The sequence below is a fragment of the Acartia tonsa genome, chromosome 14 (assembly GCF_053477335.1).
Source record: "Acartia tonsa isolate MP-2025a chromosome 14, ASM5347733v1, whole genome shotgun sequence".
NCBI lineage: Eukaryota > Metazoa > Arthropoda > Copepoda > Calanoida > Acartiidae > Acartia > Acartia tonsa.
The window spans coordinates 18,185,555-18,202,420 of record NC_137273.1 but is presented as its reverse complement, the minus strand read 5'-3'; the positions used below and the strand labels follow the sequence as shown (position 1 = coordinate 18,202,420).

At 32.6% G+C, this 16,866-nt stretch overlaps 1 protein-coding gene across 3 annotated transcripts in view; it reads left to right on the top strand.

The window, feature by feature from the left end:
- The first annotated feature begins 1,811 nt into the window (after positions 1-1,811).
- The window catches only part of LOC145306539 (uncharacterized), a 52,135-nt gene continuing 37,080 nt past the window's right edge, over positions 1,812-16,866 (top strand). For all 3 annotated transcript variants that reach the window (XM_080148714.1, XM_080148715.1, XM_080148716.1), the window contains exons 1-4: positions 1,812-1,977; positions 6,964-7,070; positions 9,311-9,415; positions 10,053-10,104. In XM_080148714.1, coding sequence (XP_080004840.1) covers positions 1,939-1,977; positions 6,964-7,070; positions 9,311-9,415; positions 10,053-10,104 — 303 coding nt within the window. In that variant the 5' untranslated portion in view covers positions 1,812-1,938. The remainder of the gene's footprint in view (positions 1,978-6,963; positions 7,071-9,310; positions 9,416-10,052; positions 10,105-16,866) is intronic.

Here is a 16,866-nt window from a genome sequence, read left to right as displayed (position 1 = left end):
GGCTGAATTATCAGGGATTGAATATGCTCATATTATAAATATCATCATCAAGTTTCATTAAGATTTGTCTATTAATTGGGTTGCTAGATCGATTCCTAAATTTTTAAGTTTTTGTAATTTTTAAGGTTGCATGATTTTAAAGCTTCGCTACTTATGGATGTTGTCATCCTTGTTTATTATATTCTATTCCTTTAAATTGTATTTAAGCTACATAAAAATAAAAAAATTAATAAGAACACATTGTGTAATAACTACTTAAAACAAACAGATGCCAAAAAAGAATCACCTGTAGGAAGAAAAACAAAAAGATAAAAACAACCTTTGTGTATTTTTGGTAATAAACTTTTTAAAAGCCGAGATTTACTATAAATAGGGTGGGTCCGTCCATCCGAAACGGTTAGCTCTTTTCGTTAATTTAGACAAGTACATAGACAAAAAGATATGTGGTATAAATTGCTAAAAATTATGTTTTTCAAATGTAAGTATATCAGTCCATTTTTAGCATGTATATTTACTTATTGATTTTTAGAAGCGAAGCTACTCTATAATTCGAAATGTCCGTCCGTCCATTTGTCAGAGACAGAGTGGAGGAAACGTGATTTTCTCGGTCCCTATTTAAGATAGAAACCTGAAATTTTCAGGGATTAAATAAATTGACATTCTTTATATTTTCACAAAGTTTCATTAAGATTCGTCAATTAAATGGGGTGCTAGATTAAGTTTTTATGAATATCTCAACTCCTATTCAAGATAGACGGCTGATATTTTCAGGGATTAAATACCTTAATATTCTGCATACTTTATTAAGTATTACTGATATTTGCTTATTGGTTGGGGTGCTAGTTCGATTCCTAGTTTTCATGATTTTCTTTACTCCTATTCAAGATAGGCGGCTGATATATTAATAAGTTTACAATTTACATATACCCACAAAGTTTCATTAAGATTTGCTTATTTGTTAAGGTGCTAGAACGATTCCTAGATTTTCACGTTATAAGTCTTAAATGGTTTCATGACTTTTTAGTTTAATGTTTTTTTTTATGAAACTACTCTATAGTTCATTTTTTCCGGATATCATTCCAAATTTTTTGAGCTTCGCTACTTATGGATGTTGTCATCCTTGTTAAATTAGACTTCTAGAATTTTACATCCCAAAAAATAATTTAACCCTATCCAATCCAGTATTTTCTGTTAGAAAACGCTTTTGAAACCTCCCCCCCCCCCCTTATTATTATCTTTTTGTCCTTTTTTACCTCCCCTCTCTCATTTGATCAAAACGAACCGCCGCCGTTTCAATTTTCCTCTTTATGCATAGCTCCCTTTTCCCCCAAAAACCCATTTTTAATATTGTTATTTGAGTATTAACCCTTTAGTGTATTAATGCAATAGACATGTTTTCAATTTTTGAATCGGGAAAAAACAGTGACATCCCTTTTTGTTAACCCTTCCCCGCGTTTTTTATTTTTGAATTCATGAACTATCTAGTTATTTAGCCCCCACCCGATTTTGGTGCCGTCTCCTCTTCCCTTTTTGTTTTCTTAACCCTTGCCCCGACAGGAAAAAAATGCTTCTAGTTGCGGCTAGTCCAACTTTTGTGGCTCCCCTCCCCCTTCTCCCAACCCTTCTTCTTTTCCAACCCCAACAAAACGCAGTTGGATTTTGAGTGTGTGTGTGTGTGTGTGGTGTGTGTTGGTGTGTTGATAGAAGGGTTAAATTGTTGTAAACAATTTTCACCTTAACTCCCTTCCCCTATTATATGATTTTTTCAGCCCCCTTTTTTTTAACCCTGTGCTTGTTTGGAGTTAAAATAACAGGATAGTATTAGTCTGTCAATGACCTTTTGAGGCGAAGCTAAGGAAATTTCAGTAAATTTAAGCATTTTTTGCAGTGATAATTACAAAATTATGCTTAAAAAGTGATTGTTGTTAGTTGAAGATAATGGATTATTTTAAGATTGAGTGTCAAGGCGCCTTTAAGGTATTTTTTCGTATTAAAAATATTGTTTTTTAAAATTTAGATAAATTTCCTTTTTTGCATACCTATTTTATTTTTTAAAAAATATAATATTTTTTTTCAAGTTCTGTTATATAAAGTAGCGTTTTAATTTATTATTATCTTTTAAAAAGCCGATTCAGGATTTTTCTAAATATTTAAACACGTCATAAATTTTCATATTTCAATGGTTAAAAACCTTGTTATTGTAAATTCTATGTAATAGGGAGGTAGACAAAGAGGGGGGGAAGGGGAGTACTGTTATATTGGATTAAAACAGAAGGAATAGGGGAGAGTAATAAAGGGTAGTGGGTAAGGTAGGTAAATGGGCTGACCGATTTTAGGTATTTTTTCAATTTCGCCGATTTTTTGTGTCTAATCTACATATATCATTTTCGCTCTATATGGAAATCAAACATAAATTACAATAGATGCAGCTAGCTATAACCAACAAGCGAATTAATTATTTAACCCTATTTCACCATACTTGCTTAAAACCTGTTTTTTCGAAGATACAACTTTAAGCATTAAAACAGACCCACTATAGTAAATGATCTATTATTACATGGATGTTGCACCAGATTTTCGTGCACCTTTAGAAAAATTTACTGTTAGTTGGATAAAACAACGAAACCCACAATCCACATCCTTGACCTTATCCCCTCCCCTCCTACTGGATAAACGAACCGACTAATAAATGAGTACCATATTAGAAAGGAGGAAGGGGCCATTTGACTGTTTATTATACTAGTCTTATTTTATAATAACGTTTTTTTATTCGTTGGTAAAACAACTTTGGTGATTTTACTGAATTTTGATTGATTGGTTCATAAAGTTGAATGTCCAAACGTTTCAACCACTAATTATAATAAACAGAGGTTATTTTGTGTAGCATAATTGGGGGTATACATCAATTTATTTATTTATTTGTCATTGTCTTATATTCCTTTATATCCCTGTTTATTAGCAACCTAAATTGACGACACATTTTCCCCTGTCAATATATCCACCTTTGCTATATCCATTGCAATATGGTGAACTACGTGTAAAAATTTTATTGGGTGCTCATTGGTTCAATGTTAGATATAATCTAGATACATAATCTATAAATCAGTCAACAGGAAAACAGTTGAGGAATAATCAGGTAATTCTAATGGTTAGAAAATGTACCGATAAAGCCTAGGATAAAGCATTTTCTTTAGCTTCGTTAAAAGTGAAACATATGAGAAAACAAATATAAGTCAGATATGCATAGTTTAATTTCTAATGATAGAATAACTTTCAGGAAATTATATAGGGAAAAAAAATTTCATGTGTATTAATGGAACAAATCCTATATATGTATAAATAAACAAAAAGGTTTGTCTGCTTAGAAACTCATTGTTAAGTTTGACGGAAAAGAAGCCAGATTTACCATCTAGATCTACTATATCTATATTTTAAATCTAAAACTTGTATTTGTACTCTCAATTAGGACTGTACAATAGGAAAAAAGAAATAAAAGTATAAATTTTACTTTATTCATATAACAATTGCTTTCTGTTTGGATTTTATATTGAAGCATAGCAATTGGAGCCCATTGAAAAATTTAACCTCTATCCTGTAAGCGACATAAAGCAATGTTGGAGGCAAAACTAGGATAGAAAACTATACAGGTCGCCAATAAAGGAGCACAAAAAACGGGCGGAAACCTTATAGTTGGAGGTCAGAAGTTTTAAAGGGATATATTTTGATTCTGTTAATATATATAGTATGCTTAAAATTTTAAAAAAATTCTTATGGACAGTCCTTTTCATTATATTGTCATTATACATAAAATTATTGTCTGCTACTAAAAGATTGTTATGGTTATTGATGATGCACACAATGCCGCGATTACATATATTTTATCTATGGTGAAATAAAAATTTTGCGCCCCAACGACAGCTGAAAAAGGCAATATAATAAAGGTTGCGTTATTTTGCCCCCCAAATCAATTTTCGAATTAATTTGCTTGTTGGTTATACCTTATTCCTGCAATAGATGATTAAAAGTTTTCAAATATTTTTTTCTTTTAATTTATGAAATGAGGTATGATGGTGGATGAGAGATTGTAGATTATTATAATTCCTTTTTCGAAAAAGTATAAAAAAAAATCATTTTACCACCACCCTCCCAAGAGAAGTCTCCTTATTTAAAATGGGGAGATTGACCTCTACCCCCCCCCCCCTTAAATTCCTCTAGGATCGTAGCGACTAGTTGCAAATAAATTGACACTGTTAGTGCTGGGTACTTTAATTAATATTTAAGAATACTTTTCTGCTTACTTGAAAGAACACTTTATACTTTTTACAATTTCATAACAACAACACTGCTATTATATGATTTTATTGGGGGTAGGCCCGTACGTCCCTCCGTCCTAGAGGAATTATTATCCATTTAGAATAGCCCTATAGATTTGAAACTTTACAAGATGATACTTTTGTAAGCGTACTTACTCCAAAATCATTTACTGAACATATGTAGGTCCACATGATATTGTTTTCAGTATGTCTTCAAAACCGATTAATATCCGCTGGATTGGAACTGGTTTTCAGGCATACTAATAAATCATGTTTAGCATATTGAAATAGAAATCTTAAAATTTATACCAAATTTGTTAGCTTATTACTATTACTTTATAAGTTAATCTACTCTATAATTCACTTCGTCTGTCTGTGCGTCCGTTTGGCCGTTACGCTATGGTGAAATGTGATTTTCTTGGCTGCTATTTAAGATAGATGATTGAATTTTTGTTTGAAGATTCCCTGTGTCAATGAGTATCAAGTATATAAGGTCCTACGACAAACGCAGGAGTCCCAAACGTCGGAGTGGACACTTAAACTAACCTAACCTATTTTAGACCATCTTATAGGTTTTTTAAATGACTAACCCCTGCGGGGGGCTTATTTGTTCATTCATATCTTAACCTAACCTAATCTGTATAGAAATACTTAATAAAATAAATATTTTAACCTTCCTGCGTTTGTCCACTCCGACGTTTGTGACTCCTGCGTTTGTCCTGGAACCGTACATAATATACTTGGTCTGACGGTCGGCCAGTAATGCTACAAATCTAGTCTTTAAATCACTTTGTCCATATTTTCTACTAGGGTTGGCAATCCGAATCCGGGATCCGGAATCCGCCCAATTTTTGGCCAATTTTGGAATCTGAATCCGGAATCCGTTTTTTAATAGCGGATTCGGATTCTTAGTTGGTAGGCTAAAATTAGCGTCTTAAAGGACGCCTGCAAGAAATAACACGCTTTAACTGCTGAAAGACTGCCACAAGAAGACCCAATACCCCAAATTATAAGCCTTCAGCTTCAATAACAAAAAAGTTCTAGGCATTTCAAAATAGCATTTTATGTACAATGGAATTTTTGAAAGATTTCCAATGCTCATAAAAGAAAAAACAATATTAAATTACGTTGCCTAGACATAAAATTATAACCTTATCTTTGTCAGAAACTTAGATTGCTTGTAACTTATTACATTTTTACAATAAAAACACCACATTTCATAGTCAAAATCTATGAAAAAAATTCGATTTAAATTGCATTTTTAAACGAAAATCATAGCGGAAACAAAGGGGTAAACTAATACAAGCTTAGCTGTGATTGGTTGTTAAGCTGATTCAGCCTTCTGATTGGCTACAGTACATTCGGTACAACGCAAGTAAAACTTAATTTTTTAAAAATGATTTTGACTATAAAAATGGGTATTTTTATTGTAAAAATATGATTAGTTACTGGAAACCTAAATTTATGACAAAAATAAGCTTATAATTTTGTTTCTAGGCCACGTAGTTTAATTTTAAAGTTTTCAACATGAGCATTGCAATTCTTTCAAAATTTCCATTGTACATAAAATGTCATTTTAAAATGCCTAGAACTTTTTTGTTATAGAAGCTGAAGGCTTCAAATTTGGTGTATTTGGTCTACTTGTGGCAGTCTTTCAGCAGTTAAAGCGTGGTATTTCTTGCAGGCTTCCTTTAAGTTTTTTCTTTCAATTCCCCCTTTTTGAAGGCAAAGATTAGCATCATTATATATAATATCTTTTAAAATCTGGTTTAATTCTTGGAAGTGAATTATAGAGAACACCAAGAACATTAATTTTTAGGACCTATGTCGCACTTAAATTTTTTAAAAAGCCTTTCAAAATATTGCTAGAATCCGGAATCCGAATCTGGAATCCGCCAAAAATAACAATCTGGAATCCGCAAGAATCCGTTATTTTTTTGACGGATTCTTGTAAGAATTCGAATCCGGTCCAAAAATTTGACGGATTGCCATCCCTATAAAGAGAGGGGTAGGTTTCTGGTAGAATCCGTAAAGGTGTGTGTTTTAAGGCTTAAAAATAGTAGTAGAACGATTATATTCACTTATTTCTTATTGAAAGGAACTATAGACAGAAAAAAACTTTAAAGTTAACATCAATTTTTATCGTTCTACTACTGTTTTTAACTTAAAACACTCAATCTTTACGGATTTTACCCGCAACCTACTTCTCCCCTTATCGGCTATTGTCTTATCTCTTTAGACCACTTCCAAATGGTAAGTTAATGGATGTAATATGCGTGAATAAATTTTCGTCCATTAAGTTTGCTATTTCCCCTGTTATTTATTGGTTAGTTTGTTCATCCAGTAGATTGGGAGGGTAAGGTATGGATCGTTATCTTAGCCCTCTACCAGTGTTACTTTATCAGAGTACATGTGAATCTGATGCAAGATCCAAGTAATAATAAAACATCGCCTCTTAAGGGGTCGTTTCGTCTTATTTTCATAGTAGCTTTTAATATGTTATTTTAGGTTAGGATAGGTGATTGCAACGCAGAGTTAGGCAATGGCCACGCAGGGGCAAAAAATAGGAGAAAGGCTACTGTAAAAATACGAAACCCCCCATAAGAGGCGATATCACAAAAGGAACTATACCAATAAATGCATTGTTAAGGTTGACCGCGGAAACCTGCTTGTTGGAAGTGTACACGACACTGTCAGATCACAGGATGCTGATATAGTCCTCGTTAGCGCGGATGGAGATATTATACCCACTCACAGGTAAAGAAGAGTTATTTATCGCATCGTATTATAGACAGCTTTCCGCGGATAGTCAAACTAGAAAAAAGATTAATTTTAAGTTTTGTTAGCCCCTAGAGGCAGAAGGCTTGGACTAACAAAACAGTTGGGTATCAATTTTCTTATTTTTATAGTAATATTCGTGAAAAATTTCTGTAATACGATACAATACGTTGTTTTTCAGTATGGCTGAGAACTGGTTCTAATCCAGCGGATATTAATCGGTTTCGAGGCCATACTGGTAACAGAAAGATACTGTGCCCCTAGAGGCTTTTAGGGGGCGTATCCGCTTTAAAGTACAGCGAAATTATTTAGGAAATTCTGATATGGATTTAAAATTTTACCAAATTAAAACACTTAAAACTAAAATTCAAATATTTCATAAAATATTAAATTGAACCTCTTTACATCTTTTTTATCAAATATTAAAAAAAACAAGGATGACAACATCCATAAGTATGGAACCTAAAAAAAATGATAGAAATGGCAAACGGACAAATATCGGATCATGGAAAGAAAACGAAGTTGCCGGTTTCATCGCATTTTCACAGTAGCTTTTGAAGGGTTATTTTAGGTTAGGTTAGGTTAAATAATGTTAATGATTGCCCCGCAGGGCTAGAGCCCCCCGCAGGGGCTAGAAATAGGAGAAAGGCTACTGTGAAAAAACCACGAAACCGGCAACTTCGTTTTATTTCCATGATTCCAAATATCTTTTTAAGCATGATTGATATATTGACTGATATGTAAAAGGAATCGAAAGATTTAAGCTGCCTATCTTTAAAAGCATCCGAGGAAATCACACTTCTTGCATTGTTTTACGGACTGACGGATAGACAAAGAGAGATATATAGTATAGCTTCACTAAATCTAGGAAGTATTTTAAAAGCGAAGGTCAGTCCGTAACAGATAGCTTTTTTCGTTAATTTAGGCATGTTAGAATTGTCCTATCGATTTCAAACTTTGCATGATGATTCCTGTAGTAACTAGGTACGATTTAGAAAGTATAGCAACTCTAGAATCGTTACCAGAATGTCTGTACGTCCATTTAAACATGTTTTTTTTTACTTTTTTAACGACAATTTTTATGTGATAAAATCATCCGATTGATCTAATTTTTGGTTACTAATTCGTATTACAATAAGTTACAATATTTTGAGCGAAGCATCTCTACAATCAGGTCATAAAAATGCCAGTATGTCCTTAAACAGAAATCTGTATTTAAGAAGTTTTGCAACTTTACGGTATTCTTTAGAAACATAGCAACTCTTTACTTGTTTTAAGATAGCACGTACGTTCATTTAATACATGCTGATTTTTAACATCATTTTATGTATGATATTATCCTATACATCTGATTCCTTGGACAACAAGGTACAATATATTATAAATAGCGGCTTCTCCCCTAGCCTCCCCAGCAATAGCGCTCGAACTACATCAAGGGCGTGCTCCAGCCTTAGGGCTACGCACTGCACCTGGCCAGCTTGACATGGATAATATCCGCATTAATCATTATGCCAGTTTATTATTATTATTATTATGTCATACTATTTTGCTGTATGATTGAATAATTGGATGGGAAATAAATAATAACCATCATGTAATGTTTATGTGATAAAATTATATTAATATGCCAAATAATATCATGTAATTGTACATAGTTTATCACAATTTTATAATATCATTTTTATTTTTCCCGTTGGAGGATAATTGTCCGAGATCGGGGGCTTGTCGGATCTATGGTTAATAAATTGAATTTTGAATTTGAATTTGAAAGTGATCAAAAAAATTAAGGTGAAATTCGTAAAAGGACCAGGGAAATCTTATGCAAAAAAAAGGACCAAGGAAATCTTCTGCAAAAAAAAAATGGGGGGATTTTTTTGTTTTTGGGGGGGTTGTGGGTGTCCCACCCCCCAACAAAATAGCCTAAAACCACCACAGGACCAGTAGGTATATTCCCTGAAGAGTAGAATCCGATCGGTTCAGTGGTTACCAAAATCTTAAGCTTCAGACGGACAGACAACATTCTACTTTGTATTATAGATATCTTAAACCAAATCCTAAAAATGTTCCTTTTACTTTATTTCACTGTACCCTGAATTAACACAATTTGCAACAAATTTTATTTTTTCGTTTTTCCTACCGCGCGTTATTATAAATAGCTTAGTTTTTATGGATATTATCCTTTTATTTATTAAAACTAATCGTATGTTTGTATTTTCCAGATGTGTGTTGGGTCTGTACAGTCGCACCCTGCCAGACATAGTCGATACAGTGCCATGCTGCCAGAATGTTGCTGTGTCCCTCCCGTTCAATGCCAACACCATTAGGAAATTTATTTTCTTAGATAGGGGACGGTTTCTTGGAGTCTGTCCATCTGTCTGAAGGTTAAGATCTCGGTAACCGCTGAACCGATCGGGAATAGGATTGAGAGGAAATTTTCACTTAGAATTGTTTGTCAGAATCACATTCCCTTTTTTCCTGATTCCATGGGTATATAAGAAGCTTTACTGTAAATGAGAACCATATCGGTGCATCGGTTAGCACAATATAACGTTTCGGACAAACGGGCAAACATCTGAAGTGGATTCTTAAAAAAACTTTTTGGCTCTGTGCCTCACTAAAATTAGTGAGGCTCGCTAAAATTTTTGTGAAAAATCCTCCATTATGACATTAAAAATCTACAAAAATTAAACGAAATCTTATGTTAATAACCCTTTGATGATTTTATTAAATTTTGTAGATTTTTTATGCGAGTTTGGAGGATTTTTTACAAACTTTTAGTGAGGCAGTGAGCCAAAAAGTTTTTAAAGAATCTACCTCTGGTTACTTCTATTTAAATATCTATATAATATATGCGCATTTGGTTAAAAACTCTTAAACTGAAAATCATTACTTTGTTTAAGGCGAAAACAATTAGTAAATAACGCTTAATAAGTTAATTATGAAAATAAAATTTGAAATTAGTTCGCTGTTAAAGCTTATCACTAACGGTACATCAGATCCTGTTGATCAAAAGGTGAGGGGATTTTTTTATAGCGAAGCTTTCTACATCTATAGGGTTTGTTCGTCTGTCTGTTATTATAAAATGCAAAATTGTTAATTAATATTTTACAGCGTACAGATAGACTAAATATACTAGACAGTTTTTACAGTAACATGCATGGATCTAAAGGGATAAGACAATGGCCGATAAGTTGATGTACATCCCTAATGATGATACAAAAAATTCCCTTTTCTGTAGATTATAATCATTGGTTGAAACGTTTAAATACTCAACTTAATGAATCAACCAACCAAAATTCTTTAAAAGTTCACAAGCTAACAAATAAGAAAACGTTTTTAAAAACTTTGGAGACTAGGGTAATAAACAGCCCATTGTCCCCTTCCTTCCTGTTAAACATGAATTAATTGACTCCAAAACAAAGTCATACAGATTATTCAAAATTAGACGTAAGAAAATTGGGGTATAGTCCCTTTTGTAGCAACGCCCCTTAAGGGGCGATTAGTCGTAATAGGCTTTTAATAGGTTATTTTAGGTTATATTGGGTAATGTAATTGCCCCGCAGAATTAGATCCCCCCAAAAGGGGTTAGAAAAAGGAGAAAAACTACAGTGAAAATACGAAGAATTGCCCCTTAAGGGGCGTTGCCACGAAAGGGACTATACCCGAAAACTATGTTTGATGTTACGGCTGCCTAATCCCGCTTATAAAACTAAGGAAAAAAATTTATTAAAATGTTTGATTTAATTTTAAAAATTGCAAGTAATTAGTATTAATGATATTTAGATTTACATTTCTGTTAAAGTGTCTTGACACTTTTAATTAGAAAGGGGGGGGGGGGGCGAAAGGGACACTTTTTGAAACCAAAACTAAAAGTCAACAAAGGAACTCAACTAAAAAAAGAGTTACAGGTCTGAGATTTTGCATGGCCGTTTCCCGCCGAAATTTTTTTTGACTTTTCTCGGCGGTTTTTGGCGGTTGCGACGCCATTTCTTCACAGTTCCATATTGTACCCCTGTAAAGCTCTTTTTTAGTTGAGTTCCTTTGACTTTTATTTTTGGTTTCAAAAAGTGTCACTTTGGCCCCCCCCCCCCTTTTATGATGAAAGTTTATTGCGTTATTTTATTGAAAGTTGCCCGCGAATGTATATGAGAATGTAAAATAGTATTATTCTTTTTTTTGTTGGTCCGAGAGGTAACCAAGTTTTTAAAACCACTTCATATTATTTATTTTAATACTTGTTTTGTAGACTAAAAAGTTAAGTTTTACCATTGTTTTATATGAAATTAACTTTGAAATGTAAAACATTTAATGATGCAATATCATTAAACGCTTTGTTGAGTTCAAAGGACAAAATAAAATAACACGGCAGAAAAGCATCAAATGCTATAAATTGCAAAAGTACTTTAATTAAACTGTTTACCATATTACAAGTTACCAACCATTTTTTAAATAAACATTTTTAATCAAAATAATATACTTTTGCAGTAAGCTTTTAAACAACAGTTTGAATTCATCAAAACATTTGATGATATCGCACCAAAAAATGGTTAACATTTTAAAGTTTTTTTCATATAAAACTATGGTGAAACCTAACTTTTTAGTTGATTAACTAAATATATATAGTCTTCTTTAATCTACAGGAAGTGTATTTTTTATGAGCATTTAACCTTCATTGACTTATCCCTAAAGATCCCTGTAATTAAGGCATGTTAGAATTGTCCTTTTGATTTCAAACATGGTATGATATTTTCTGTAACGAGTTATATACGATTTAGAAGGCGTAGCAGCTCTATAACAGCAAAATTTCAAGAATAAGTAATAATTTGGTTAATTTGACGAGCTTCGCTTTTAAGGATATTGCTTTCTTTGTGTTATTTGATTTGTTTAAATAGGAAAGTAGATAAAAATACAGCAAGATATCGGGGATCATGGATATGACATCTGAATAAAAACTAGTTGAAGATAGACGGCTGAAATTTTTAGTGAAAAATCCCTATGACACCAATTCATTGTTTTGTCCGTCTGTATGTTGTTCATGCTTCAAAAGATATAAGCTGTTTTTTTATCCTTTGCAAATCATTAATGTTGTCATTCTTTATTAAAGGGGACTATTTACGAACAAGAGCAAGTGATTCTAAGCACCTTCCAGCAGTGTTTCTAAATTTTTTTTTTTTTAAATATACTAGGGTTATGTTTAATGTTGATATATCGATTTAAAAAGTTTAGTTTCACCATGGTTTTATATGAATAAAACTTTGAAATGTTAGACATTTTGTAACTAAATATCATCAAATGTTTTGTGGAGATTTGCTATGGCACAAAAGTAAACTTTCTTGATAAAAAATGTTAATTTAGAAAAAGGGATGGTAACTTGTAATATTGTACACAGTTTTATCAGTGTACTTTCGTAATTTATAGCATTTGATTATGTTTTGGCATATTATTTTATTTGAACTTTTGAACTCAACAAAACATTTGATGATATTTTGTCAAAAATGCTTAACATTTCAAAGTTTTGTTTATAGAAAACCATGGTAAAACTTAACTTTTTTAGTCGATATACATAACCCTAGTAAAATCACAAAAAAAAAACATCTAAAATCACTACAAGAAGGTGCTTAGAATCACTTGCTCTTGTTCGTGGATAGTCCCCTTTTGTTTGTTAAAATATTTTTTGTGCAAATGTCCTATCCCTGTCCCTGTGACTACGTTCAGGAAGTTTGGGACATGTTGTTTATTACACAAGTCCCCGAATTTTATAATAACGTTTCCTTAATCATTGGGGACTTTTATTATATTTTGTTTGTTTGGTGGATGAATTGGAGTGTCCAAACGTGTTAACCACCAATTGTAATCTTTAACAGGGATAATTTTGTGTATTATCATTAGGGATGTATAATGTATGTCAATTTCTCGGCCATTGTCTTATCCCTTTAAATCCCTGGCCTATATCCATGTTTTGATAACCTGAGAAAACCTTTCTCTTCAACAGAATAATAAATTATACAGAGTGCCGATTTCTAACAGTTTCCTATTTGAGTTGTTACGAGAATTGGTTGACTTCCCCCCCCCCCCTTCTTCTTTTTTTCTAAAAAGATATTCTAGACATGGGTATAGTCTCTTTCGTGGCAACGCCCCTTAAGGGGCAATTCGTCTTATTTTTAAATGGCTTTTAATAGGTTATTTTAGGTTAGGTTAGGCTATATTGGGTTAGGTGATTGCCCCGCAGGGTTAGACAATTGGCCTCGCAGGGGCTAGAAATACGAGAAAAGTTACTGTGAAAATACGAAGAATCGCTCCTTAAGGGGTGTTGCCACGAAAGGGACTATACCCCTAGATTTATTAAAGGGAATGGTGTATATTTGACCCCCTTCCTTTTCAATAACTCACCCCAAATTGATAAAAACCTTTCCAGGACCTATGCGAAGCTATATTGTAAAGGATAACCATATCGAATTTTCGGTTAGCGAGATCCTTTAGTACAGACCGACACACACACAGAAAGGCATAATGTTACTTATTATATATAGATTATTTAAAGGCAGCTGTATAGTTTAAATGAAAATATTTTCAAATGCTATGCTAAAGTCTAACTTAATATTTATTCCAATTTTAATTTTATTATTTTTGTTTTACTAAAGTACTTAGTTACAAGGGACACGTTTGGAACTTTTTTTATTAATATAATTTTTAGCTTAAGCAGGAGGAGGGGGGGGGGGGGTGGTGGGTAATAGTATCATAAACAAATAAATAAGGGAAATTATCTATTTAGAGACTCATTATAGTGGTATATACCGGGTCAGACCTAGCCATAGGCTATCTACAAGTAGCGCAGCTGTTCTATAATTCTCTTACTTGTGCTTACAAAATAATGGATGGACAAACAGACAGACAGACGTAGTAAAAGATCATAAACGACAGACAAACGGACAAAGTTTATTATATATTGGATGGCTATTGTCATATAAAATCTTCCTAAAAAGTCTGTTGGACAGGCATACAAACGGAAACATAGAATTATAGAGTTGCTTTTCTACTAAAATTTTGTTTTTATGTTAGACATTACAAGTTTTTATTTCAATAAAAACGCAAAAAGAATTATATATAACTAGCTGCTACGCCCCTAGCATTTAAAGGGGCAAAGAGAAGCCAGGAGAATAGCTTAAAAGTGCGTTCCGGAGCCGTTTAATTTTGATGCGGCTCCGGCTCCTACCTTAAAATTAATATATCAATTTTTGTTCATTATTGAATTTGATAAAATAAAATAAATAATATAAAATATTTTGCTTTCATTTTATTTGATTAAAGCTATATAAAAGTAGAAGGATGTGTGTCTATTTGTTAAGTAATAATAGTTTTTCAGTTTATTATATGGAAATAGACCGTTGCCAAATTATAATATTACTTTAAAAAATCATTTTTAGCTAATCTGGAGCCGGAGCCGTTTTTAACGAAAAATACGGCTCCATCTTTACCAAAAATGTTGCGGCTCCCGGCTCCGGCTCCGAAACGCTGCTTAAAACCATCAGAGAACCTGTAAGAAGCTCACCTTAAAAAAGAACCAAAATTGGTTCTGAAGTTAATGAGATCTTAATCTTCAGACAAAAAGACCTTACTACTTTAGGTATATAATACCAATATTGGCTACGCCCCTATAGAAGCCTCTAGGTGCACTTAAGTTGGGAGAAGGATAAGTCAACCGTACCCACATTGCATTTTTTAATTTGTGTTTTAATAAGAAATATTTTTAAAAAATTGTTGGGGGGGGGATTTTTGGGAGGTTGGAGATACGCTCTCCTAAAATAGTTTAAAACCTTCCCTGTACCTTAAAACAACTTCACTGTAAAGGAAAACCATAAAGTTCAGTAGTTATTGAGATTGTAAGCTTCAGACAAAAAAAAACATTACTACTTTGCATAGTAGCAGTGTTGTGGAGCCGGAACCTGAGCCAGAAGCCAGAAGCCAATTTTGCTGGAGCCGTTATTTTCGTTAAAAAACGGCTCCGGCTCCGGATTAGCTAAAATAAGAGATATTTTTTATTAATTTTAATTTTGTAATTCTGTTGCGTCTGTTGCCCTTTTTAAAATTGAACTTCTAAAACCTTCAAAAGTAAAAAATAGACTTGGCAACAAAAAAATATCATGAGTTTTTCTTGATTTTAGATTGTAGCCGGAGCCGGAACCGGAGCCGCACCAAAGTCAAACGGCTCCGCAACGCTGCATAATAGGATATATTTCGTTCTTTTAGATATTTTGTTTTTTGTCCGTTTGAGTGTCTGTCTCATTAAAAATAAATATAACACGGATGGAGTATTTTTCTTAGGAACAATTAATACATCCTGTCTTATTATGTACTAGTGGCTGCGCCTCAAGCATTCTAAGGGGAAAAAATAGCCTAAAACCACCCCTAGGCTAATATATAAAACTAATTGCTATGATTAGATTAGGGGACATTAAACTGTTTATTTTACTTGTCCCCAAAGTTTTATACCTAATTAAGTTTACTTTTTCGTTGGCTTAACAACTTTAATTTTTTAATTTTGATAGGTTGGTTCATTAAGTTGAGTTTTTAGTCCCCAATCGTAACCTACAGAAGGGTTAATTTTTTTTTGTATCATCATTGGGTATGTACATCAATATATCGGCCATTCTCTTATCCAGGGTTCCGGAGCCGGGAGCAGCAACATTTTTGATGGAGCCGGATCCGGAGCCGTATTTTTCGTTAAAAACGGCTCCGGCTCCGGACTAGCTAAAAATGATTTTTTAAAGTAATGTTATAATTTGGCAACGGTCTATTTCCATATAATAAACTGAAAAACTATTGTTACTTAACAAATAGACACACATCCTTCTACTTTTATTTAGCTTTAATTAAATAAAAGCAAAATATTTTATATTATTTATTTTATTTTATCAAATTCAATAATGAAAAAAAATTGATATATTAATTTTAAGGTAGGAGCCGGAGCCGGAGCCGAATAAAAATTATACGGCTCCGACACCCTGCTCTTATCCCTTTAGAACCCGGAATATTGTAATGAAGGTTGTAAAAAAATAGCTTAAAACCGTAAACAAAAATTAATTTATCTAACAAACTAGGGAATTTTTTAAAGAAGTTGTATCAACTTTTTTTTTTATAGCTAGCCGGTTCTTTTAGTAAGTAGTAGATGTAAAATTTTTCATAGAATTCAAATATGCAATCGGTTTTTTTGTAGACCTCTTATTTTTTAAGTAATTTAAGTTTTTAAAAAAAATAATTAAGTCGGTTTTAAGGTACTAAAACGCAACAAAATAAAAGAAGAAAATGGTCAGTAAGAACAAAAATAGTAAGATCTTTAATTTGACACCTTACTTTTAAAATTCTGTTAAGTAATTATTGAAAAAATCTATTTTTTTAACCTCGGTATAATAAAAACTTTAGACCTAAATATTTTCTCAAACAGACATAAAAAACATGGGTTCATATATACCATTAGAATCAGAAAAATATTACGAATCCATTGTAAGCAAAATTGAAAAAAATTAAAAAATTAAAAAATTACAGAAATGGCCAATAATTTTTTTTGTTCAGACAACACTATTGTCTTCCCTTTTTTACCCCCTCTTTACCCCCTCTTTACCCCCTTCCCATTTTTATACTCAATTGAAGAATTAAGACGTTGCCTGTACAACATAATATGATATTTTCATATAATTCCTTTTATTGTAGTTTATATACTATATTGTAAACTTTTTTTTCAATTTTGCTTACAATGGATTCGTAATATTTTTCTGAT